We start from the raw sequence: 25,112 nt of genomic DNA, 5'->3' as shown, positions 1-25,112 counted from the left end.
CAAGAAAGGAAGAACAAGAAACTAGCAATTATCAACAGCCGAACACGAGCAGAGAAAGTCAAAGCACAAGCAGACTACGCAGAAGCAAACAGGGAAGTGAAGAAAAGCATTAAGGCCGACAAGCAGAAATACATGGGAGAACTAGCAATGACGGCGGAAAAAGCTGCAAGAGAAGGGAATATGAGACAACTATATGATACAACGAAGAAATTGGCAGGGAGATATAGTAAACCAGAGAGACCAATCAAGGACAAAGAAGGAAAGATAATCACTGAGACTCAAGAACAAAGGAGAAGATGGGCAGAATACTTCGAGGAACTGCTGAATAGACCAGCCCCATTGAATCCACCGAACATCGAAGCAGCCCACACTGACCTTCCAATAGATGTCACTCCACCGACGATCGAAGAATTCAAGATGGCCATCAGACAAATCAAAAGTGGGAAGGCGGCAGGACCTGACAGTATACCAGCTGAAGCACTGAAGTCGGACATTAAAGTAACTGCAAACATGCTTCACCTTTTATTCAAGAAGATTTGGGAAGAGGAACAAGTGCCAATGGACTGGAAAGAAGGATATCTCATCAAGATACCAAAGAAAGGAGATCTGAGCAAATGTGAAAACTACAGAGGCGTCAGTTTGTTATCAGTACCAGGAAAAGTTTTCAACAGAGTGTTGCTGAATCGGATGAAAGACGCAGTAGACGCCGAACTTCGGGATCATCAGGCTGGATTCCGTAAGGATAGGTCGTGCACAGACCAGATTGCGACACTACGGATCATCGTTGAACAATCAATCGAGTGGAACTCATCACTATACGTCAAATACATTGACTATGAGAAGGCGTTTGACAGCGTGGACAGGAGAACATTATGGAAACTTCTTCAACACTATGGAGTTCCTGAAAAGATTGTCAACATTATTCAAAACTCATACGATGGACTACAGTGCAAAGTCATGAATGGAGGACAGCTGACAGATGCATTTCCAGTAAGGACCGGAGTCAGACAAGGCTGTCTACTCTCCTCATTCCTCTTCCTTCTATTGATTGACTGGATTATGAAGAATTCGACATCTGAAAGGAAATACGGAATACAATGGACAGCTCAGAATCAATTAGATGATTTGGACTTCGCAGATGACCTAGCCCTCCTCTCTCATACACACGAACAAATGCAGATGAAGACAGCAAATGTAGCAGCAGCCTCTGCATCGATAGGCCTCCACATTCACAAAGGAAAAAGCAAAATTCTCAAATGCAACACTGAGAACACCAACCCAATCACACTTGATGGCGAAACTCTGGAAGAGGTGGAAACATTCACATACCTGGGAAGCATCGTTGATAAACAAGGAGGATTGGATGTAGATGTAAAGGCGAGGATTGGCAAAGCAAGGACAGCATTTCTACAATTGAAGAACATATGAAACTCAAAACAACTGTCAATTAATTTCAAAGTCAGAATCTTCAATACGAACGTCAAGACAGTCCTACTGTACGGAGCTGAAACGTGGAGAACTACTACATCCGCCGTCAATAAGGTACAAGTATTTATAAACAGTTGTCTACGCAAAATACTCAACATCCATTGGCCGGATACTATCAGCAACAGCGTTTTATGGGAGAGGACAAACCAGCTTCCAGCTGAAGAGGAAATTAGGAAAAGACGTTGGAAGTGGATCGGACATACATTAAGGAAATCACCAATGTGTATTACAAGGCAATCCCTAACTTGGAATCCGGAAGGAAAGCGGAAAAGAGGAAGACCAAAGAACACATTACGCCGGGAAATAGAAGCGGATATGAAAAGGATGAATAGCAACTGGAAAAAACTGGAAAGGAAGGCTCAGGAAAGAGTTGGATGGAGAATGCTGGTGAGCGGCCTATGCTCCTCGACGAGGGGTAAAAGGCGTAAGTAAGTAAGTAAGTTAGTATTGTATATAACTGTATCGCTGACTGATTTTACTCCTTTCTCACAAATCGTTTAAAAAAACTGAATAGAAGTACTGCGTGGGTTTCAAATAAAAGATCTACAACTACTGACGGGGTTGAGACCAGCGATCAATGACTTCCTGGATTGGTTCACCATCTTAATTTGTTCACTCCTATATTTCTTCTGACCTATTTCTATGACAGGGAATGTTGCATATTGGGCTAGGTGGTGTATTAGGGTATGTACCACATATTCTAACCATTCCAGACGATGAAGGTTTTTAGCTTTACCAATGAATTAGTTTTTCTATTATCTTAGCTCCAGCATTGCTCACTTGGTGGTCCCACTATATGCTTCAAAGACACCTATTTTCTAATGCTTTGAAAGGTACTTTTCCCATCCATAAAGCAAAACGGGACTAATTTCTACTCATTATGCTTGGATCGTTCGTTACCAGGTGAGCATTTCTTCCACTGCACAGGTGATATAAACTCGTAAAAGTAAAGTAAGCTATTGAATGTGTACCGAGACTTTGTTAGACATCAACCCACCAGGGTTAATGTGGGTTCAATGGAATAAACTATTTCGCTCCCTATGATCGACTAAAGTATTGATTCACAGAAGTCCTGGATCAACATTTCATACTTATAAGGAAGTGGAACACGCTCCAAGGATGGATTTAATCGATATCTCCATAAAATATAATTACGTCACTTCGGTAGCTTTAATCACACACCTATTTCTTTGATGCATCCGTTCAAACTATTGTTCCTACCATGGTATCCAGTTATTCTTGGAAAATTATCATTCAGCTGTTTTGCAGGTATGCTTATCATAATTCAGCTAAACAATTTAAAGGTATCTTCCAGTAAATTCAGCTTGAGAACCATTAAACTCAATAAAGTTTCAATGTAGCTATACTATGAGGGAGAGTCAGTTAGGAATGTTAAGGATGACCTTGGAGTTCTGAAACCACTTTTCAACCAATAAAGAGAGTCTGTAAGAATGAGTTTCTTGCTAGAGTGGTAACGGAGTCTATAAGAGTATGGTAGTTTTAGGAAGCCTAACAATTTTTCAAGGCTTGCTATCAGTTTCTCGATATTTTGCTTGAAGAAAAATTGGTTCATAATCTCACTCATTTAACTACCAGCAGGTTTTTCTTCGGATCTCTTTCATCACTATGAATAGTACTGTCGACTCCGAAATCTTTACTATAAGATCTATTGAGTTTAGCGAAATTAAGTTATACGACAACTATTTGAGGACGTCATGTACAGAAATCGTGATATATTTAGCATTCCCACTTCACCAGTTAACTTCTTATTGAGTTGGCCACTAATAAAGTAGTTTGGTTGAAAGCTGACACTGTAAAAAAGATTCTGGAATAAAAATTCGTTGATTTATGTGTTTGATATTACGGATTGATTGAGATATTTTTCTCTCTGCACCTGGTATTACCACAATACGATAATAGGAATATATGGTAATGAGGCTGATCTAGGTGATTGAATTTGAAATATCTATAGATTGAATGCTCGGACGATGCGCTACACTTATACCAAGTCACGTTATATCGGATATCCGATTCATGACCAAGAACGCAGAACCAGAGTAACGCTAGATGATACTTTATTCCGCACAATTACAAACAGTCACTTTCAGTGAGTCTATAGTAGAAATCAATAAGAATGGAAATCACATATTTAATGATCAGTAAGTTGAGTTCCTGTTTGTCCACACTCGGTAACCAATCACATTTACTTTGACTGGCATACAGCGTCAGTAGTATGTATTTGTTGTATTTTCCCTAGAATCCTTTCATAGAATCTTTGCCTAATCTCGTTTACTACTACTACTTCGGAATTCGTCTTGATAGTTTTGTTTTGCTGTGTGAGAATTTGAAATAATGCATTTTTGTGCGGGGTTTAACTTTGCATATATTATTGACTGTCTGTCTGACTTAATGAGTTGTAAAGAAAAGTTGTTTAATTTTGTTCCATTTTATGTTTGTCCGTATTTTTCTAGGTTATGTATTCGATATCGGTTAAGATTTTTAAGTTATCAGTTAAATGTTGTAAAGTCCAGTGGAAGCTGATAGCGAAATTCTGCTCTGAGAACCCGATATAGTGAAAGTTATTTATACAATACCAAAACTCCAACTGCCCTGTAGTATCATGTTTCCCATACAGGTATTAAGATCAAGGCTTGACTATTACAATTTTTTAAAATTATTTTTAGGGCAACCAACGATAAGAACAAAAGTTATGTCGAACACTCTTTGCTTTTCAGTGGAAAAAGGAAAGTTATTAGTTCATCAGCTGATATTACATCCCTCAGAAACTGATCTATTCAACTCAAATGAAATAATTTCTTTATCTTTAATTTTTGTTCCAAATAGTTATACTTTTTTTCATATTGAGTTTTTTATTTCCTTCCAATAAAGTAGAATGCCTATTTGGTACTACTCCCTACGGTCAAATAACAATTGAACAATTAAAAGAGAAATTAGTGACAATGAATGAACCAATTAAGGTAGTTTATATTGATTATTAGGTTTTTTCGATGAGTGTTTTTGTTTTTCGGAAAAAAAGTTCTACTTACTTTTGTGTCGACACCATGAATTATATCAAAATGGTGTACTTCAATGAAAATGTTAACTCATATATAGTTTTGTCGGGGTGTTTTTGGAGTAAAATATTACTTTGTTTAGTTATCGTACTTCGTTACCATTCAACTTTGGTATAAGTTTATTGTCATTGTATAATATATCTATTTAGATCTGTAGAAATTTGTACTCAGCTTCAAATATGTTCTGATTTATGGGGTTAAGTGGTGTTGTATCTTTTGTATGTTAGCTTTTTAATAAAATTGGGTACACTAGTTTATGTTCCTAGCATGTTGTACCTCTTCATATTGTTACATGTATATTATCCTTCTATTCGGTGTTATTGGTTGCAGTGCATTCGTATCATTGTCCGCTGTAAGTAGTGCAGTAAAACATGTTTTTTTATATTTGTACTTAATTAACAAGTACGCTATTGATTATTCCGTCATTTCAAGTGTCAGATTCAAACCTCGCCTCACTTAGTTCCTTCACACTGGTGAAAAGTAGAGGGTGGGAAATAATATTGACTGTAGCAAAAAGTTAAACACATTAAATACAGTTCGGAATAAAGATCAAAAGATAATAAGTTTGGAATAATGCTAGGACGTTGATAGAAAAAAGGACTACTAGGAAAAGGTTTAGGCCACGTCATCAAAAGCCACCAACAATTCGAATGTTCATTTTCCATGCAATTGTTTATATAACAGTCTTCTGATAATATGATTGATGTAATTCATTAATTATGTTTATGAATGATGCCTTAATTTGAGAGCATATTGAGATTAAGCGAACTTAATCCTAGTCTTCAGTGTGAGCCATCGTCAACCTATACGATTGGAATGAAATTGATTGTCTGTAAAAACTATTCAAAAAAACCCTGAAAATCGGTGATAGGAGTAGTAAGCAAATAAAATTAGGAAGTACATACATATTTTATATAATCATTAAGTACCTTAACGTTTGGTAAAGGTTCCTCTGTCCCAAAACCGAAGTTTTTTCTGTATGCGAACTCTTCCATGCTGCTCAAATAATTGTATTATGTGGGTCTTTTTATTGGTGTAAATAAGTGTTTTCGGTGAACACTTCTGTTATAAGGTCTACGAAATGATGTCTACCAACCACAACCTCGCAGTGATATTCAAATCTACAATGGCATTTGCATGGTTTCCGGTCTTCTGTGTACACACTTGTTGCGGGTTTAACACGCTCCTTGATATTATGAATAAAGTTAGATTCTCATAATAGCCTTCTCAAAGAGTACTATACCATATTCCGAAAAATGACTATTGTATGATAAGTGAAATACTCGAATATTCTATTTTGTATCCCTCTCATTCCTATTTGTCTTTACACTCTGACCATCACTTCACATCCACTAACAAATAATATCGCCTTTCTAGGCAATCGAACATCTCGAAAGTACCTAATTTTATTGTCCTCATCGAAACCAACTAAACTTCGGTTTATAGTCTACATCCTTTTTATTCATACTCCTAAATAGTAAGATAGTTATGTCAAACCCGGTTAGTTCATCCTATAGTATAGGTTCATCGAATTCATTAAGTCTGTTATATCAGTTAGAAATATGTATGGCTAAGAGTAGAGAATACCTTATCAATTGGCGTGGTCATTTTGGTGTCAGTTTTAAATTATGATGTCATTAAAGTGTTTTCAACGAGGATTTTATGCGACGCTACCGTGTAATGGACAGAAGAAAAGATCACTCCTAAAGATATCACCTAATTGCCCCATTGATTCCTGTTGCTTGTAGTAAAGTTCAAAGAGTATAAAATAACCTCTATAAAACCAAAAACAATTATATTCATGGAAGGTTGGATATTAATGCTCCTGATGTTTTTTCAGGTTGCTCGGATTTTTTCATCTTGGAAGTGTTTTCTAACGATTATAGTGTATCCATTCTTATTGCCTGTAAAATTTTAAGTTGAGTATTTTTATATGGATGTTTTCTAAGAGTTTGAAAAGCAATAGATTCTGTGTGCAATTATGCATAAAAAATTTCGTTGTTTGTACAACAATAAATTATTCTTCTTCTTAGAGGATTTTTAAGCATTCAGTGTTTAACCACCGTCAATTCACCTATTTCTTTGTATATTTACAGTTACCTTCTACAAATGAAATAAGCAAACCATGTGCTGCACTATTACATGGTTTATTAAAACGGAACCCTTCTGAACGATTAAATCATGAACAGTTTTTTTCACATCCATTCATTGATTTAGATCATGCACCATCAGCACAAAGTCTGGACAAAGCTGTAAGTTCAGTTATACCACTGTTATTATTAGTTAAATAATTCTCCAGGTGGATTCGTATCGGTTCTCTTTTTCTTTGATTGTTATTTTCTCTATATGAACATTTGTTTCTAATGTATACATATCAGCTAAACTGTAATTGGATGGCTAGAAGTTACTAGATTGGTCAGTCAGATGCAACGTAAACGCTGGCGCATGTGTACATTGGTTCAAATTGCCACATTAAAACAACAGGGTGAAATTGTCAGGGCAATTTTCAGAGTTGTAGAGGTAATAACAGTATTAATGATAATCTAAGGGATTAGGTGCCTCAGATACAATTCGAGAAAATATGAATTAGCGAAATAATTTTGAAAAAAATTATGGTGAATTTAAGAAAATTAAGATTTGAGGGAAGACAGTAAATGCACCTGTGGCGTTACAGACTATTTTGAGACATATCAACCGTAGTCTCTAACCGTCGGTTACGATAATCACGCGGACCTCAAGAAGTTATCGTGCACGTACTTAAATTGTTCAGTTCAATATTCAGTCTTCATGCACTAAAGCTATGTCTTGGTCTGGTCATTCCTAAAGTTCTTCCAACTTCCCCTACATCAGCCATCAGCACACGTAATAAATGTCCTAACGATCTCAGTCGATAAAGTTTCACTAGCTCGTCAATTAACTTTCTATATTTACCTAGTACTCTGCGTTTAACCTCGAAGTTATTAACTTAATAGTTACAAAATATACGAGCAATGGTTCGAAAACACCTGGATTATAGATTATCAGCTCATTGTTATGCAATCAGCGAACGGAAGGAATTTCATACCATAATCCTCTTGTTTTCTACCTTCCTTGTCATTTTGATAATAAAGTCAAAAATATTCTAGATTATTCAAACGATGTGTTCCCTTCATTTTTACTTAGATCAATCAAGTTCAAAGTCACGAATTACCTGGTAATTTACATTATATCAGTTTTTAGTACAGGTTATTCACTGGAAGACAGTGTTCTAGTTATTTATTTAACAATTTGTGTAATATGACACTTTGCTCATTATGTTCAGTGAAATTATGGCGTACATCATTATTTATAAGAAAAAATCAATTATCATTGTGAAGTGTGATGACTAGTTCTTTGTAATTCATTGTTTTCTTGTCAAAGATTTAATTTCATTCTAGTTTATTGTTGAGTATTTATATCATTCAAAATATGCACAATGAATAATTTTGTTTTTGTAAAATCATTCTAATTATGGTTTTTGCTTTTTTTCACCTCTTTAACAGGCTGAATATCTTGAACGTGCGCCTCAATTAGAATCATTGGGGAAATTATGTGAAGCCTATGATTGTTATCTTGAAGGTTTAAATCACTTAATGGCTGCATATAATTGTAAGTTTGAGTGTTTACTTTCTTCATAAATAACTCTTATTTGCATATTATTAGTTCCTGTAGTCGTTTATCTTTCTTTTGGAAGAAGAAATACTCATTAAGATTAAATGTTAAATTGATTTGATAATATTTTTTTATTGAGTGATTCCTTAAGTTTTTATTTTCAAAGTGATATGAACTGTATGGTTTTTATGATTTTCTTTTTCCCACTTCAACAATCAAAATAACATCATATTTCTTGCAGTTTAATGAATGAGACAAGAAATCCAAGTCTATGTATACATACTGTTAAGTCTGGTAAATATTTGTGATTTGTTACAAACCCTTTGTACAGTGGGTTTAGAACTGATATGTTGTCAGTTGCTAGGTTACATTTTAAACATGGTTTTGAATATTTTCATTTATTGTCATTAATTTGGATCATATCATGTAAGTCAGGCAACCTTATAAATTCATTCTGCTCTATCTAGTTATTCACAAAGGGAGGAAATTTAAGTTTAATCATCGTTTTAATATATGTGTGTATGTTATAAGTCATGGCAGAAGTGTTTTTCGAGTCATTCAAGCTCAATAAAAACTTAATTATTAAGTTGTAGTTTATAATGAATTTATTCATTAATCCGATATATCCTATGAAAAACTGGAAGAAATAAAACAGTTTGAAAAACGTATATATATATATATTTCGTCGATCAAGTTGCACTCACACAGATAGCATCACTCCCCATCAAGACTACGAATATAGTTTTTTGACAAGTGTCGACTACCTTTAACCACATAACAGATAGGTGTATCATTAATCACTTATTTTAGGATACTCGCGACGAGATAGTGTACATTAATCATCCCAGTGACTTCACTAAGGGGTCCTTAAAACTCACCATCCCCACTCACTTAAATTAAAAATAAATATATATTATACTGTTGGTCAGTTTGATGAAATTTGTATAAATCCTCATTTGTTTTATATTCCTCTCGACGAATATAAAGAATGACCAGTTTCCACAAAATTATTTGTTCGATCCATAAATCTCATTAAATTTATACTTGTGTTGGGATATTCACAAGAATATCCCAAAAATTATCTCGAATGTAAAATGGTATGTTTTCAGACTCTTCACATAATTCGCATGTTATTTCCTATTGGCCATTATTTACAGTGTCCTAACTATGACTTTCATGTGTCGTCTCCCTATTGGTCAATTTTGAGTCGTCCTAATTATAACCTTTACGTGTCCTTCCTTTCCATTGGTTACTGTTAATAGTCATCGTAACTGTATAAATATGCCTTGTCTGTAAACCATTTTTGTTCTGCTGCTGACCCCATAAACAATTCTCATTTGACGGCTGTGTTCTGATTTATTGGAGTTGGGGAACAGTATTGGGGTCGAACTAGGATATCTGAATTCGGTCAATCGGTAGAATTCCGTGTAGTCCTATCGCAATACACTATATTTCGCGTTATAACAACTTGCTTGGTTAATAGATTTGATTGGGCGGATCGGGGAATTTATGAATATTTGTTTTATTTAAGAGTACTGACCAAATTCTACGCAGTCAAAGACAACATTCAAGTTATTATGCATTAAACCAGCACATTTCGAGAGATGGGAAAACAACCAAATCTGAAGTAGTGAACTGGAAATTATAACATCTACAATAAGAGTACATGACAAATGTGTATCGGAAGGAAAAAAGGAGACCTCGGTATGCGAAATATAAAACTACCCTAAACTCGAGACTTAGAGAAAGATCGAGAGTGGGCTACTTATCGACCTAGTTTTTCTTTCGGTAGTATAGAAAATGTACTTGTTAAAATCATGTGGTTTAACAATAGAGACTTAGTTACTTAACATAGTTTCAGTTTGGTATAATAAAATGCATTCGACAGATAGTCACTGTAGTGTTTTCTTTGTTTTACTATAGATGAGCGATTGCGCTTCAAGAAATCACAAATACGAAAGCTGGTTAGTGCATTTTTGATGAAAAGTATTTTGTCGTTGTTTTCAACAGTAATAACAATAATAGCAGATTTGTGACTGAATTTTCCCACTGATGACGATACTTTATGTCTATTTAATGAGTCTTTTGTATAATTTTTGTAATACACCTTATTTCTAATAGTCGATCCCGTGGGACATTCAAATCTCAATGTATGCTCAGTTATCGGGTTTATGTAACTTAGACATTTGACGGCAGTGTTTTTTTAGGTGTTATACATGTAATTGTGAGGTTGTAGTCTAATGGTTTAAGAACAACTTCCAACGAAGTGAGTGATAAGCTTTATCCGACTAACCCTTAATCAGTATAGCTCACAACTTTTAGCTTACATTTACTCCTAGCTGTTGAGTTGTATTATTTATTCAGTAGTATATACTTCCAAAGTTATTTATTCTGTATTGAAAACTGTTTAGCTCTTGATCACTTTGCAACAGAATTGTTTTCACCCACCTGATAATCAGATTCATCCGAGATGAATTTCTTAAAGTTCTGGTAGAAGTCAACGAATTCGTGAGTTAGGCAGTTGATGAGCCGTGTTTTGTTGCATATTCTGTAGGTTATGTATTAAAAATTATTCTACAAAAACAAGATTTTGGGAGCTTCATTTTTTTCATCAGTCATTTACTAACTATAATTTCAGATAAAAGATCATTTACTAAAAACGGAATCGCTGAAATTGGAATTATGTCTACTTAGTCACACAGATATGACTTCATCGTCGTCACCCCAATCAGAGCCAAAAATTCTTAACAGCCAAGCAGTTAATTTACCTGATCCTATTGTTCCAATGAAATGTGAGTAAAATTTCAAATTTGGATAAATTTAATTGTTGTACTTGTTTGCATGGATAAAAGAAATTTGATAAAGATGTAGACCGATGAACGGATGAATTGGATGCTTTTGGTTGGAAATGTATTGAGAAGCTTGAAAAGAAAGCTGGATTAGTAAGCAGTAAGTGTCTTGTCAATCTTATCTTGGTTGAATGGAAATTAACAGAAGTAAGTACAAAAAGGTTTTAATACCATTTGTAGTATCAGAAAAATAAACATTGAAAATGTAGTCTGAAAAACGAATAAAATCGACACATTAAAAGTGTAAGATAATATGAAAATTCGGGCTTTAGAAGAGGATAGCGAGTGAATACATCTACTCTGTGAACTAATTTTCAGACGTGATGTGTATAGTCTTGTATAGTTGATTATGTCTACCTCACTAATCCCAAACATTAAGGTTAAACCTGCCATCTCTCCTTAATTCATTTAGTGACTTTGCGGTGTATGCTACTTATGTCTGTCAACGTAAGTAGTATATAACACTGATCAGAAGTGGAATGACTGTCAAAAGAGAGTTGAGGATATTGAACTGAAGAAAACAGAAAAGATTTGAGGATTAGAAGAATGATGAAGGATGTAAAAGACAACTGATGGAAGATTTGCAAATGAAGTATTTAATGTATGGTTGTCACATTTTACCAAAGAACTCTGTAATTTTACGTTAAACAATATAAATTGATTGTCCTCATCTGAGTGTTCGTTCACTACAACTTCATTTGATATTTTTGTTTAGTCGCTCTCAGGTCTTTTCAAAACTGCTCCTGTGATAGTCAGCTTTGTTTGTTGAAATAGTCAGTGGCTGGACATAGATAACGCTTTTCTCTACCATCTAAGTCGATAAAGCTTCAAATCCTCATCAGTCGATTTACCATTTAAACATTAACTAAGCTGTTGTTCTAATGTGCTGTTGTAAGACATCTATAGGCACACACTAACTACAAACGTTTTTTTCTACTTTTCAATGCTGTTTCACTCAATTTAACGTTTCTAATTTTCTTTCACATGTTTTTAAAAATATTTTCATGTATGCATGTACTTTTCGTCACTACATTGATCTTAGGTTATAATGTATCACAACAGCCTAAAAATAATACGGATTCATCAAAGAAAGGCCTATTTCATCATCTACCAAAAGAAAAAGATGATTATCAATCTTCATTGAAAAGCAAGTCATTACCTACTTCCGAAACATATCAACTACAAGATTCAGATACAAGTGATAACTTTACATATTTTAGGGGAGACTGTTTGTCGACAGATTCAATTGAAAAAATTAATAATTGTTTATCCTCAGATAAATCTGGTATCCTTAATCGTATTAAGCATTGGTTTTCGCGACAGAATGCTAATACTAAAAATCCTTGTGAATTCAGTGGAAATGCTAGTAAGTCAAATACATATTGGTTTCATATTCAATGAAATCACACAATTGTATTCATGTCTGTGTATGTTAACAATGGTCCTGACTAATCTTAACAAATTTTGAACAAAAAATTGTTTGTTTTAAACTTCTTGTCAATTTGTGTCATTTATTCGGTATTACTTATTGTGAGATAGCTTTTTAGGAGTTTTTATTTAGGGGACCACACCCGGAACCTTCGAACTAAAGATCTAATCCACAAGGAAGTGGAGCAACGTTAGGTGATGCAGTCCTATGGTAGCCAGCCCCCAAATACCCTGGTACCCTCGAGAGTGGGGAGAGTCCGCCCTCCCTCTCGAAATGCTCTCACATGGCCACGCGTATATAGCCTCTGCCAGAAAGTTCCTACTCACTGCCTTTTCGTGGTGGGGATGTTGTTTACGAAATTGAGAGGACAAGAAGCGAATGTCCGGCACTTTAACCGGGTTGGTGTACACGGAAAGTTCACCTAGGGGAGTTGGAAAACCCTGATTCCAAACAAATGGTGCACATGGGCTCCAGTATCCTGAGGGAACAAATGGCGTATGAATCAATCGTTGGTGACCGGCTACTATGGGACTGCATCTCCTCACGATGTTCCACTGCCTTGTGGATCAGACCTTTAGGTCAAAGGCTTCGGGTGTGGTCCCCTTAGAAAACCACCTGTTTCAGTTCGGGCACCTGGGCAGTATCACAGCCCTCACACAAATCGAATGAGATTTGTGTGGCACATATATATCTGGTGCTTCCTTGTACCAATAATAAAAGTGACCAACGATTGGTTCATACTCCATTTTTTCCTTCACGGTACTGGAGCCCATGTTCACCATTGGTTTGGAATGGTGGTTTTCCAACTGCCCTAGGTAGACTCTCCGTGTACACCAACTTTGTTAAAGCGCCGGATATTCGCTTTTCGTCCTCTCAATTTCGTGAACAACACTCCCACCATGAGAAGGCAGTGAGTAGGACTTCTGTGGCAGTGGTTGTATGCACGTTGCTCTTGAGAGCATTTTGAAAGGTAGAGCTGATTCTCCCCATTCTCAGTCGTACCAGGGCATTTGAAGGAGGAGTTATGAGAAAGCTAACCATTACTTCTTGATTAGTTTGGTTGTAACATGTTTGACGTTAAGGCTTGAAGTTTACCAGTTCGATATTAGTCAGAATCAATATTAGCTGCCTAATTGTTTTCAGCCGACAATTATTTCATCCTGTTTAAAATCATTTGAAAGTATAATTCAATGTTATCTCGTTTACTATCCATTTATTCTTGAAAACTGTTTTAAGGAATACTTGAAAACTATTCATTCATATTGGTTAGTATTATTGTGATTCCATCTTTAAGTATGTTAAAATGTATGATGCACAAACTACATTGTGATGGGATAGCAAATCAGCTTGTTATTATTACAGGTTTACTAACTGTCTATCAGATAAGAAGAAAAAAGACGGAATTAACATATTTAAAAAGTGAATTAGATTTTTATGTATTCGTATTCAGTCTGTGTCTTATACTCAACTCAATTTGTCCAAGTAAATAGTTGTGATACAATGGTAATGAAAATGCTACCATAAACAACAAGTCATAGTATTGTTTTTCATTCTGATTTTTTCTAACATATTTACTACTTAAAATTGTAACAGGATTTTAACATATTACATTTATTAGTATATTTTAACATATATCAAACGTTTCACTCGTTGAACATTCAACTAAATATTAATTTGCAGTGGGTAATTACATTCTAAAGTTTTCTTTTGCGTATATACTTTTTATCTGTTATTAGTGTTTAAAGTAATAATAATAATAATAATATTAATGATAATAATAATAATAATAATAATAATAATAATGGTCAGACCATATGACTTAAACTTTCGCTGTTAAGCTCTAAAATGTGTTAATCACAATTTTAATTTGTTAAGTCTGACTATGTATAGATCAGAAAAGACACAAGCATTTTGTTGCTTATTCCCATTCTAGTTTATTCTAATTCTAAACTATTTCTATACAATTATTTTCAATAATAATACTGAATTTCATTTGTACTGCATTGATTTGTATGGATATGAGCAGAACGTGTGCCTACCGCTATATTGGTTGATGTGGATTGTGTGAATTCTACACAGTTACCATCGGAATCGCTTCACTCTGCTCCTGTCCTTCCTTCATCTCCTAGTCCTTGTCCTAATTCAAGGAACACAACTGAACAAGAAGAACATTTAACTCATGATCATTCTGTTAATTCCTCCACAATTGAACCGACCATTAAATCAAGTGTAAAGACAGCTCCTTTGGATTCTCCAAACTTCAGAAATTCCCAATTAGAATCTGGACCGAATGTCGATTCGATGGATATGGTAGACGGTCTAACTGAGAAATTTGATGGTAGTCGACTTTTAGAACTGGGTGATTATATAATTCTAGTTTTCTTTCATCCTAACTACTATGCTTCCCTAAACACTATCATCTGTCGATTTTTTAAACACTTTTCTTTACACTGGATTTCCAATATATTGAGATAACATTATTATCGGTGATGCTAAAAAAATATCAAAATTGTCTAATTAGTGTTTATCAATATGTATATAGAGCAAAACTGCTCAATACTAAGTTTCTTCATAGTGTTTTTCATGTTTGGGTAGATAACTGAGTGAGAAATTTCATGGGTAAGCTGAGCTTTATCGGCTAAGAGAGTAAATAAGTTTTTGATGGAGTTTTGTTCTCTGGGCTGAATGGTTTGGTCGTGGAGCTTTCATCGTTCTTCCGAACGACATCATCAGCACAAACGATGAAAACTCCACGACCAAACTATCCACCTCAGAGAACAAAACTCCACAAAAAATCACCCACCTGAGCTACAAATCTTCTTCACCATCTCAGAGTATATAAGCAAATAAGTGTATAAACCTGCATTGACAGAGTTCACTGAGTCATATGTTATGCGTATAAAGTCACGATGTAACTCAAAGTGCACTACTGAGGTGAAATTTGATCGATAAAAGGTTAGGAGTAATCAGGTCGGGACATGAAATAAGTCCAATAAATCATACACTACTGGTTTTAAATGTGTGAAGAGATAATCAGATTTCTCAGTTGACATCTTTGGATTAACAAAAATCAACGTCTGAATTCATTCTTCAACCCAATTTTATTGATTTTCTCTTCCTGTTCTATTACAAAGTGTGATAACCTGAAATTTCACTTCTGTACCAAGCTGTGGGTTAGCATGTCTGTCAGTCCAAATCTGGACGAAAACGAAAACTTGATATATACAGTTTAAATAATCCACTTCTGTCGCAAACTATAAAGATTTCCAAGATTTTATCATTTAAATATTCTAATAAACTTATATTTTATCACGATATTTCTTTAACTGTTTAGTATCATGTTTGATTCTTATTATTGTTTCTTATTTTACCAGATAGCTCCAGCAATATTGTGGTTGAATTTTTGGACAAGTTTTATAAACTCGTATGTATAATTGAATATTTATCATTAGTTTTTAAATATATTTTTAATTTAAAAATAGTATAAATTTATGCTATTCTGTTTAAGCTACGTAGATTCTATCATCAGTATCATTGAAATGTTGTTCAGACGTTGCAGAACCACTGAGAGTAGCCTGTGTTGATATCAGTGATAAGTTTGGCTGTAATAGGAGGCAGGAAGCATTAAAATAGTGACACTGTATCAATTAGATTAGTTGGATTGCGTATTACATTAACGCCTAATCACTGTCCATTAAAACGTACAGTAGTGATCAAATCAAAGTTGAAAGAAACAAAGTATGATCTGATGCCAACTGTTAATTATAGTTATGTTTACGGGAAGTACACTCCCTTGGAATGATAACAGTTAGAGTTTAGATAACCTAGTTCACATAAGCCTAAAACAGAGCACAATAGTTCAAATGCATCCATTTTTAACTAAAATTTACAGTAAAATTACTTCTAGTTTAGTTGTTGTAGTGTAAGTAACAGCTGATCATTAATGGGGATCAAATTGTGAAGAATTAACACTTATCTATTGAATGAATACCTCTAGTCAAACAATATGTATATATATATATATATATATATATATATATATATATATATATATATATATATATATATAAATGGGAGTACATGAAGTGGGAATAAAGGAAGATAAGTGACGTAGTATATAAAAAATGATAATAGTAATAATAAAAATGAGTGTTATCAAGTGAATGTGAATCGTCTGAATTCTAATTGAAGCGAGCCTAGTGTTTCATGAAGTGATTGTCATCTTATTAGATTTGTGTGAGGACTGTGATACTGCCCGGGTGCCCAGACTGAAGCAGGTGGTTTCTTTAGGGGGCCACACTCCGAGCCTTAACCTAAAGGTCTGATCCATAAGGCAGTGGATCAACGTTAGGAGATGCAGTCTCATGGTAGCCGGTGACCAACATTAGGTTCATACTTCATTTGTTACTTCACGGTACTGGAGCCCATGTTCACCATTGATTTGGAATGGTGGTTTTCCAACTGCCCTAGGTAGACTCTCCGTGTACACCAACTTTGTTAAAGCGCCGGATATTCGCTTTTCGTCCTTTCAAATTCGTAATATCAAGAATACATATGAATATTTGTAAATAGAACTCATAACAAATGGATGATTGACAACATTATAGATTACTGTATATTAGTAATTCATCTATATTGGTTGTTCGAATCTTCACATCAAGGTTTAGGACTGTAATCGTTCAGTCTCAAATAGGACGAAACATGCATCCCGGATTCCACTGCTAGCTATCGTCATTCTACACATCAACGTTAAAAGGTGTTTACATAAAACTGTTAGTAAATACAGTTTATATATTTTTTCTAGATTTCCAAACATCGTTTACAAGAAGCACTGACTTACTTTCAAAACGAATTTTCATGTTGTTTAAAAGAAGCTCAGAGTAAGCGAATTCCCTAGTTAAGATTTTCTATTAGTAACTTTATTTTGTAACAGTAAAATTATAAAACAATTCAGTGTTATTTGTATCCATTTTTAACATGTTTGAATATTGACTTACCATTACTATTATTATTATATTTGTTACTGTCACTAAGCTTATTTGGCTCCATCTTTAAACAGTGTTGTAGTAGTGGTAACTGTCAATCAAGATTTATATTATATCCGTGGATAACATTTCAAATGATTCATTCTTTTATGAGAGATAAGCTTTTCTAGATTTTATTAATGACATCAGTTAGTATTTATTGTTTAAATTAATTAATTATTTATTTTATTTGAACACATAAATTTTGGTACAAAGAGGCACCGAATACATATGCGCCACACAAGTCACTTAATTCTTGTGTGGGCTATGATACTGCCCGGGTGCCCAGACCGAAGCAGGTGGTTTTCTTTGGGGGTCACACCCGTAGCCTTCGACCTAAAGGTCTAATTCACAAGGCAGTGGATCAACGTTAGGAGATGCAGTCCCATAGTAGCCGGTGACCAACAATTAATTCATATGCCATTTGTTCCCTCAGGATACTGTCGCCCATGTTCACCATTGATTTGGAATGGTGGTTTTCCAACTCCTCTAGGTGAACTCGCCATGTCCACCAACCCGATTAAAGCACCGGACATTCACTTTTGCCCTCTCGAATTCGTAAACAACACCCTTATCACGAGAAGGTAGTGAGTAGCACTTCCCCTTCAGTGTCTGTATTCGCGTGGCTACGTGAGAGCATTTCAAGAGAAAGCGGACTCTCCCCACCCTCGACCGTATCAGGGCATTTAGGGGCTCTATTTGTAAGTTATATAATAAAACGCTCATAGTCGCTTTCCATTATGGACTGATATCAGCTAGATATTTACGGAAAACCTGAGAGCATTATATAGATGCTTATTCCTTGTTCGAGAATCGCAATTAATGTGTACGCCTACAATCCCACACATGACCTCATCCTAGTTCCTGTAGTCTCGTCACGAACACGGTGCCATTTAATTACTGATTCTTAACACAATTCAACTTGTGATGTGCGTTCCTCACATAATATCATCTATCAGTTGCTACATCGTTCTCAACTTGGCTAACTTCACAGGTTACAATTTTTTCCTAGAATCTCACCTATACCTAATTATCTTCAATACGTTCTATAAAAAATCTGACGAAGTAAGTGTTCGGGAGCAACAATTCTTGTTATTCGAAATCAAGACTTTTCGATAACTCATCCCTGAACTCTGTCACTGATTATATTCTTGAAATAATTCTGAAGTTCATGATGTTTCCTTTAGGATCTTTGTATCCTGGAAAAGATCTTTGGGCCATGTTTTTCCACTGCGCAATAATAGTATTGTACACGAATTTTATGTAAAATAATAATGGGAATGTTTCAGGTGGGAAGAACAATGAAAAATTCCCTGTGTTAACTTGTATCTCTGTCTTATGGCTTCTCAAATGCTGCTACGTTCCATCAACCATGCTCTCAAAAACGCGCCAGCGAAAATCAACTAGACAACACTGTCCTTCATTTCATCATACTTAATCTATCATCAATTCTCATGTGCAGTTCTTATATAAGGAAACCTCTTTGTTTTGAAGCTACTGTGTTTGGATGGTACAGAATACTTGTTAGGATTTCCAGGCATCAACCGTTAGTTGCTTAATTGTGACGGTTGGTTAGATTGTGCTGTCATACAGTAGTGACCAAAAGCACTTGTTCATAAGTAATATTATTATTACCATTATTCTAATGTAATTAATCACACGTTATTTGATCTTTCCTTTTTTCCTCCAGATGATTCTAATTCAAAGAGCCGGAGTATATTGTTTAAAGAAGTAAGATATAGATTGTTTTTCTGTGTTATTTGTACGAATTAAAAACAAATTTTTTTATAATTATTTCACTGTATGATTGTCACCAGTTGTTTTACCTTTTCTTTGAACCAGTCAATAAATGCACGCGTTATTCGTGAACTCGCTTCAATTCCTTTTTTCTGCTGGCCACGAATTCTAGATATGCAGAGTTTAACAGACTGTTGTGTTGTATAAGTAGACTGTTAGAGTTTCAAATAGGAATAAGACGTCTGTTCAATCTTTTTTAGTTTTAGGTAGTTCTTCAATTAACATCAGCTTACATTCCACAGAACTATCTGATATTATATCATCAATATGTTTATAGGAATATAAAGCTATTTGTTGTTTATGCAGACGAGCATTGATTTATCATAAGTTCATAACGTTGAAATAATTTTTTGTTTTGTCTGTTTGTTTTTCTCTCAAAAATACTGAAAATAGTAGCCACAACCCAGATTGATTAGTTCCTTTTCATAGTTTGTTTTCTCACAACAATTTTAGTTAAATCTTGCCATGGATAAAGCTGAACAACTCAAAGCTAATTTAAATTGTAACAGTAAAATGATGATTGGTGAAAATGAATCTTCTAGTTTTCAAATTGGCGAAGAAGTACTGGATGAAGATCCACAAGAAGAAGGTAGGCGTTTTCACTTTGTTATGCAGGTTTAATTTAGTTTTTTTGACGAGATTTGTTGTACGTTCTGTTATCACTGAGGTTACTTCTATTCATTTCTATCTTCATATGTTATTTAGACGAACATTCAATATGATCATAAATAATCTTACACTTTCATAATTATTGAGAAAGTCTTAATGAATAGATGAATCTCGTACAAGAATGATTAATCACTTAGTGTCAAGGAAGACTTCAGTTTTAAGATCAGTCTAAGGGTTTACTTACATAACTTAGATACACATGAACAATTGTGACTCAAAACAACGATTTATCTAAAGAATTGTTCAATTATAACTTAGTTACTAATCTCAGCTCTTGAGATATCTTTGAAGATTATTGCTTCTTTATGTATTGAGGTAAAGAGATTCCCTGTAGTAATTACGTGAAAATTAATTGCAATGTGCAATAGCGTAAATCACAGCCACTGGCTGTCTAAAGGCGATAATGATTATCACCTATTAGATGGAGACTAAGAGCACAAAAATATGGAATCTATTGTGTCTAAACATATATCTGAGGAATTCACAATAAATAGAAATAATTACTCTTAGTTTATGTAAATACTCAAGAATATTACTCAACAATAAACAGACGTTGAACCATGTGTCCATAAATTATTAGAAATGCAACTGGTTACTGAATATCGACAAGTAGTATAAAGCAATGCACACAAATGAGCTGAATGAGAGAAGAACGGAGACTATGAATGCCAACGAACTTTTTATTATATTGCGAGTCAGGCCTTTTGGTGTAATACAATCGAAATAATTCATCTCGCTATAGGCAAATAAAAATTATATTTTAAAGTATAGGGGTCATATTTTAGTTATCAGTGAATGCTTGGATCGAAACCAAATCCTTGATAAGCGTGTATCACACAGTTTAGTTTGTAAAGTTCAGGAGTTTCGATTGTATCGTCTTTCATTTCATCCTCTGTAAAGTTATAAAACATCGTCAAGTACTTCATTTGCATTTGCTTCTATGCTGAACTTCAGCATGTTTTAGTCTGAATTATTAACTCCTATACCCGATAAAATTTCGTATACTTAACCTTGAGCCACACCTTAACTGTGAGGCCTATCGATACTAAACAAGTGCTCAAACCGAAGTAAAGGGAGTTGAGCTTAAATCCGCGACTTATTAATTGAAAGTCAAACATCTTAAACCCTGGGCTTTCGCTTCAGTGTACACTGCTTAATTGTTAGTATTTGTAGCTCTTCAATAAGTTTACATTTTAAATTAATTCTTTTAAAATAATTTAAAGAGACTGGTAGGTCCTGGGTTCGAATCTCGCAAGGCGGGATCGTAGATGAGTACTGCTGCAGAGTCCCACAGTAGGACGAAACGGCTGTCCAGTGCTCCCAGGTTTTCCATGGTGGTCTATCTTCAATTGACTCATGATTTCAACTACATATTATATATTTGTGGAGAATATAATTTTTTCAAAAAATATCTTCCTAAATTAGTTATTTAGTTTATCTACATCTAAAGTTAATAGTTATAGACTATTTTATTCAGTTGAATATTAGTGTTTCTTAACGACTCAATATAGAAAACTTTCATCAACAGTTGGCCTATTATTACGTCCATGGGAATCATTTAAATTGTACATCATCATCATCTTTTTAATGACTAAAATATCATTCATTTAAACAAATAAGCAATTGAATAATGTAGTGTAACATTCTTTGTTTGTTCCTCATTTCAGATCAGTGCTTATTAATGTGAAGGGAGAGAGATTTATCTAACCTATTTTTATGTTGTTTGTTGAAAACTTTCAATGTGTACACTAAAAAAAAGCTTGATAATCTATCAAGTGATCGTGATATTGTGTATATTTATTAGTTGAACATTTTTCTTATTTCCTTTTTTCTTATATGTAACTGTTCATGTTACATGTAATTGTTAGCTTCTATTTTGTTGAACGTTCGTGATACTTACAAACACTTCATACATAGATCATATTATCTTTTATCGAAAAATGTCTTTCATACGAATTTTTTTCTTTTAATATACTTTAAGGGTAAATATGAAATTATTTTGTAGTTGGTTTTGTATTTCTTCTTGTTGTATTCATCTCTCTTTTTCAGAGGTACTTAACTTTCAGTATTGTCTATGCATAGATATAGATCTTTTTAAATACTAAGTTTAATTAGCGTTGGATTAACTTTTGAGGTTACAAACGATTAGGATATATATATTTCTAATAGGAAATGTAATTTATATAAACTGGATAACACACATACAACATTTTAACGGTCATCTCCAACTCGATAGAAGATATGAATTCAAGAGAATCCTAATATTTAAGAAGACAAGTATGAACATCAATTTGGTATATATACCCGTCAACAGTGACCTTGGGACAGAAAATTCATAACACTCAAAGTAATAACATCTAATCAGATAACAGTGAACACCGATTCTGAATTCTGATAAGCAAAATAGTGGATCAGCAGATATTTTGTTTTTTATTATCCAGTCATATTGATTAAACGATCACACATGTTATCTAAATGCTTGTGAGAGTAATGACGTTTGTTAATTTAAGATTGGTCACCGGGTGGTGATCAACGCCATGCTTCTCATATCCTTTTCAGTGCAGATCGAATTCTACCGACCGATTTGCAATGCGGCCACTAGTCTAGGTGACTCGACATTACGTGCACTATATTGAGATAAGATGGCGGTTGGAGGTGGTCAACAGGGAACCCTGTACTTAGTTTTCGTGCTGCTTGGGATTTGTCAGCAAGGTGTGACTGTGATCTTGAAGGGACTGATGCTTCTTGACTTCCTTGACCCTTTGTCACCCAGCTTCACAGTCAGTGATGTTACCACAGCTGTCCGGGTCGCGACTGACCTGTAGGACTGAAATGTATTTACAATTAATTGATCACTACCCAGTGATCATTTTATCGACCTGAATCTAAGTTTAAAGAAGATGTACTCTAGTTTATCGACCTTACAGAATCTTCTACATATATTGAGTATGAAGTGAAAAATTGACAAAAAGTGGATGCACTAGCTAATTAATCAGGATTAACGGATGTAATGCTGCGTTGTTATTGTTGATTAAATTTTATCCATCAAATACAAGTCGACGAGTGCTAATAAGTGTAAAACTGCAGGTTAAGGTCTATCGATTGCGTAATATCGAGTCATCTGAAATAGTGTTAATTTTGTCACTTGATCAGTAGAATTCGACCAACAATAAAGATTGAACATGCGACTGTATTAGGCACTACTAGTTAATAGTGAATTTTTGTAAATATTTAAGTGCCACATTTTAAATAACTCGGTTACATATTTCCTGGGTGAAATGGGTTTCAATCACAGGCTGAACGCCTGCTGTGTCAAGTTATTTTATACACTTTACTGAGGACTACAAAGTAGCTAACCAACCTGTCAATAAATTATTCAGTAAATCAAGATAATCATGGTAGCAAAAATCATATATGTCTTCGAGTTATGGAGTACTGAATCAAACCAGTGTTTAGAGTTTACTAACAAATATTCAGCAAATGTTTTTCCCCATCAACAATCAATATATTTAAGTTTGGATAAAAAAAACCGGGGTAAATCACTAATATAGAAATGTTATTCAGTTATGTTTCATAAAGTAGTTGTAGTCAGTAGATAATGATCAAAGAATCGCTGAAATCTATTTATCAAACAAATCCTCAAACTCTGTTCGCGGTGTCATGGACCAATAACTAACCATACCCTAAAATAAAATCGACTATAGACAAAATTAGGTATCCTATACGCATAAATATAAATTGTCTCAACTACAACTTATGTTTGTTCTTCTGGGAAAATACCTATGATATCCAATTGTAAGTCTCAACAAGAAACGCTATAGAATGTTGTATAACAAATCAGCTAGTCCCAATAAGCATGAAACTCATATAACTCAAACCCGAATTACCATCTTCGTAGCTCCAGTTATTTGGTTAGTTAGTGAAATTTATTAACTAAACGCGGATACATTTACTTGGTCCTGCGGCACGCTTTTGTTCTAAAGGATGAAAGTAACATTCATCTTATAAGAATGATTTTTTAATGGTGTAAGGAGTAATGATTTTGGATTATCGGTATTCGATTGTAGCAACCATCACCGCTATCTCCTGTGTCTATTTCAAATCCTGAAGCTATGATTTAAGTTGTTTGTTGGTGTAGGAATTCCTGTGTAAGCGGAACTTCTAAATGAATTAAAAGCTTATGGGAAGGAGGTTTTCTACCACGTTGTAATAAGAGAGATCACAGTGGTTTTTATTTAAAATATGTAGGCACAATATAGTGTCATTCTCATTGACTGGTAGCTTCTCAAGTTACATAAAGGTTGGTTTTATAGTAACTTTAGTATCTAGCGTTATGGGCAACCTGTTAGTCATGGACGTAAATCTTGTATGTTTGATAAAAGGTTTTTACACAGTAACTATATGGTCAATAGATCGCATACACGAGTTTTCACGTCTTACTTATGAGACAGGCCTTTGCTTTAGTCATTTGACATCTGATCAGAAGGATTTTATCCTCCCTTTATTGATTTTTAGAGCTGGGGTTTGTGTTATTTACCGACTATCAGAAAGAAAACAATTGTGCAAGATGTTTTAAATATATGCCAACGTGTGTTTAAATAATGAAAACTTTCAGGTCATATCAACTTACATGGTGAAATTTACTTAGTCGGTGATTTTGAAACATTACCCGAACGTATAATCGATGTAGGAAGTGCAGCTAAGACCCATCTTGATGTTAACGGTGATCTAGGATTCTTCTTTTCTATAGTATACCAAAACGTTGCAGCCCATTCATTTTAGGAAGTTGTAGATATTGATTGTTACTCCAGGACTGGCCTGCGTCAACATCCGAACTAAGGATAGGGAGCGAAGTAGTCGAACGCGTGGACAACTTCACTTATCTTGGAAGTCTGATCAGTCCTAATGGGTTGGTGTCTGACGAAATCTCTGCACGGATTCAAAAGGCTCGTTTGGCTTTTGCCAACTTACGTCACCTATGGTGAAGACGAGATATCCGTCTACCAATTAAGGGACGAGTATACTGCTCAGCAATTCGTTCTGTTCTACTTTACGGTTGCGAAACATGGCCATTAAAAGTAGAAGATACTCGTAAGTTACTAGTATTTGACCACAGATGCCTTAGAAATATTGCTCGCATCTGCTGGGATAA

General features: G+C 34.5%; 1 protein-coding gene across 1 annotated transcript in view; it reads left to right on the top strand.

Moving 5' to 3' along the window:
* The window catches only part of Smp_145190 (protein kinase), a gene marked incomplete at both ends in the record, with an annotated part of 30,882 nt that extends 6,140 nt beyond the window's left edge, over positions 1 to 24,742 (top strand). Inside the window, 12 exons of the mRNA XM_018789904.1 lie at positions 4,381 to 4,466; positions 6,659 to 6,814; positions 8,084 to 8,189; positions 10,116 to 10,156; positions 10,831 to 10,984; positions 12,084 to 12,407; positions 14,497 to 14,829; positions 15,845 to 15,894; positions 17,275 to 17,350; positions 19,185 to 19,225; positions 19,745 to 19,880; positions 24,576 to 24,742. Of these exons, the coding sequence (XP_018655300.1) occupies positions 4,381 to 4,466; positions 6,659 to 6,814; positions 8,084 to 8,189; positions 10,116 to 10,156; positions 10,831 to 10,984; positions 12,084 to 12,407; positions 14,497 to 14,829; positions 15,845 to 15,894; positions 17,275 to 17,350; positions 19,185 to 19,225; positions 19,745 to 19,880; positions 24,576 to 24,742 (1,670 nt within the window). The remainder of the gene's footprint in view (positions 1 to 4,380; positions 4,467 to 6,658; positions 6,815 to 8,083; positions 8,190 to 10,115; positions 10,157 to 10,830; positions 10,985 to 12,083; positions 12,408 to 14,496; positions 14,830 to 15,844; positions 15,895 to 17,274; positions 17,351 to 19,184; positions 19,226 to 19,744; positions 19,881 to 24,575) is intronic.
* Positions 24,743 to 25,112: the final 370 nt, after the last annotated feature.

The sequence above is a fragment of the Schistosoma mansoni genome, chromosome W, assembly GCF_000237925.1.
Source record: "Schistosoma mansoni strain Puerto Rico chromosome W, complete genome".
NCBI classification, from domain to species: Eukaryota; Metazoa; Platyhelminthes; class Trematoda; order Strigeidida; family Schistosomatidae; genus Schistosoma; species Schistosoma mansoni.
The sequence above is the reverse complement of the archived record's forward strand: the minus strand, read 5'-3'. Positions and strand labels throughout refer to the sequence as shown.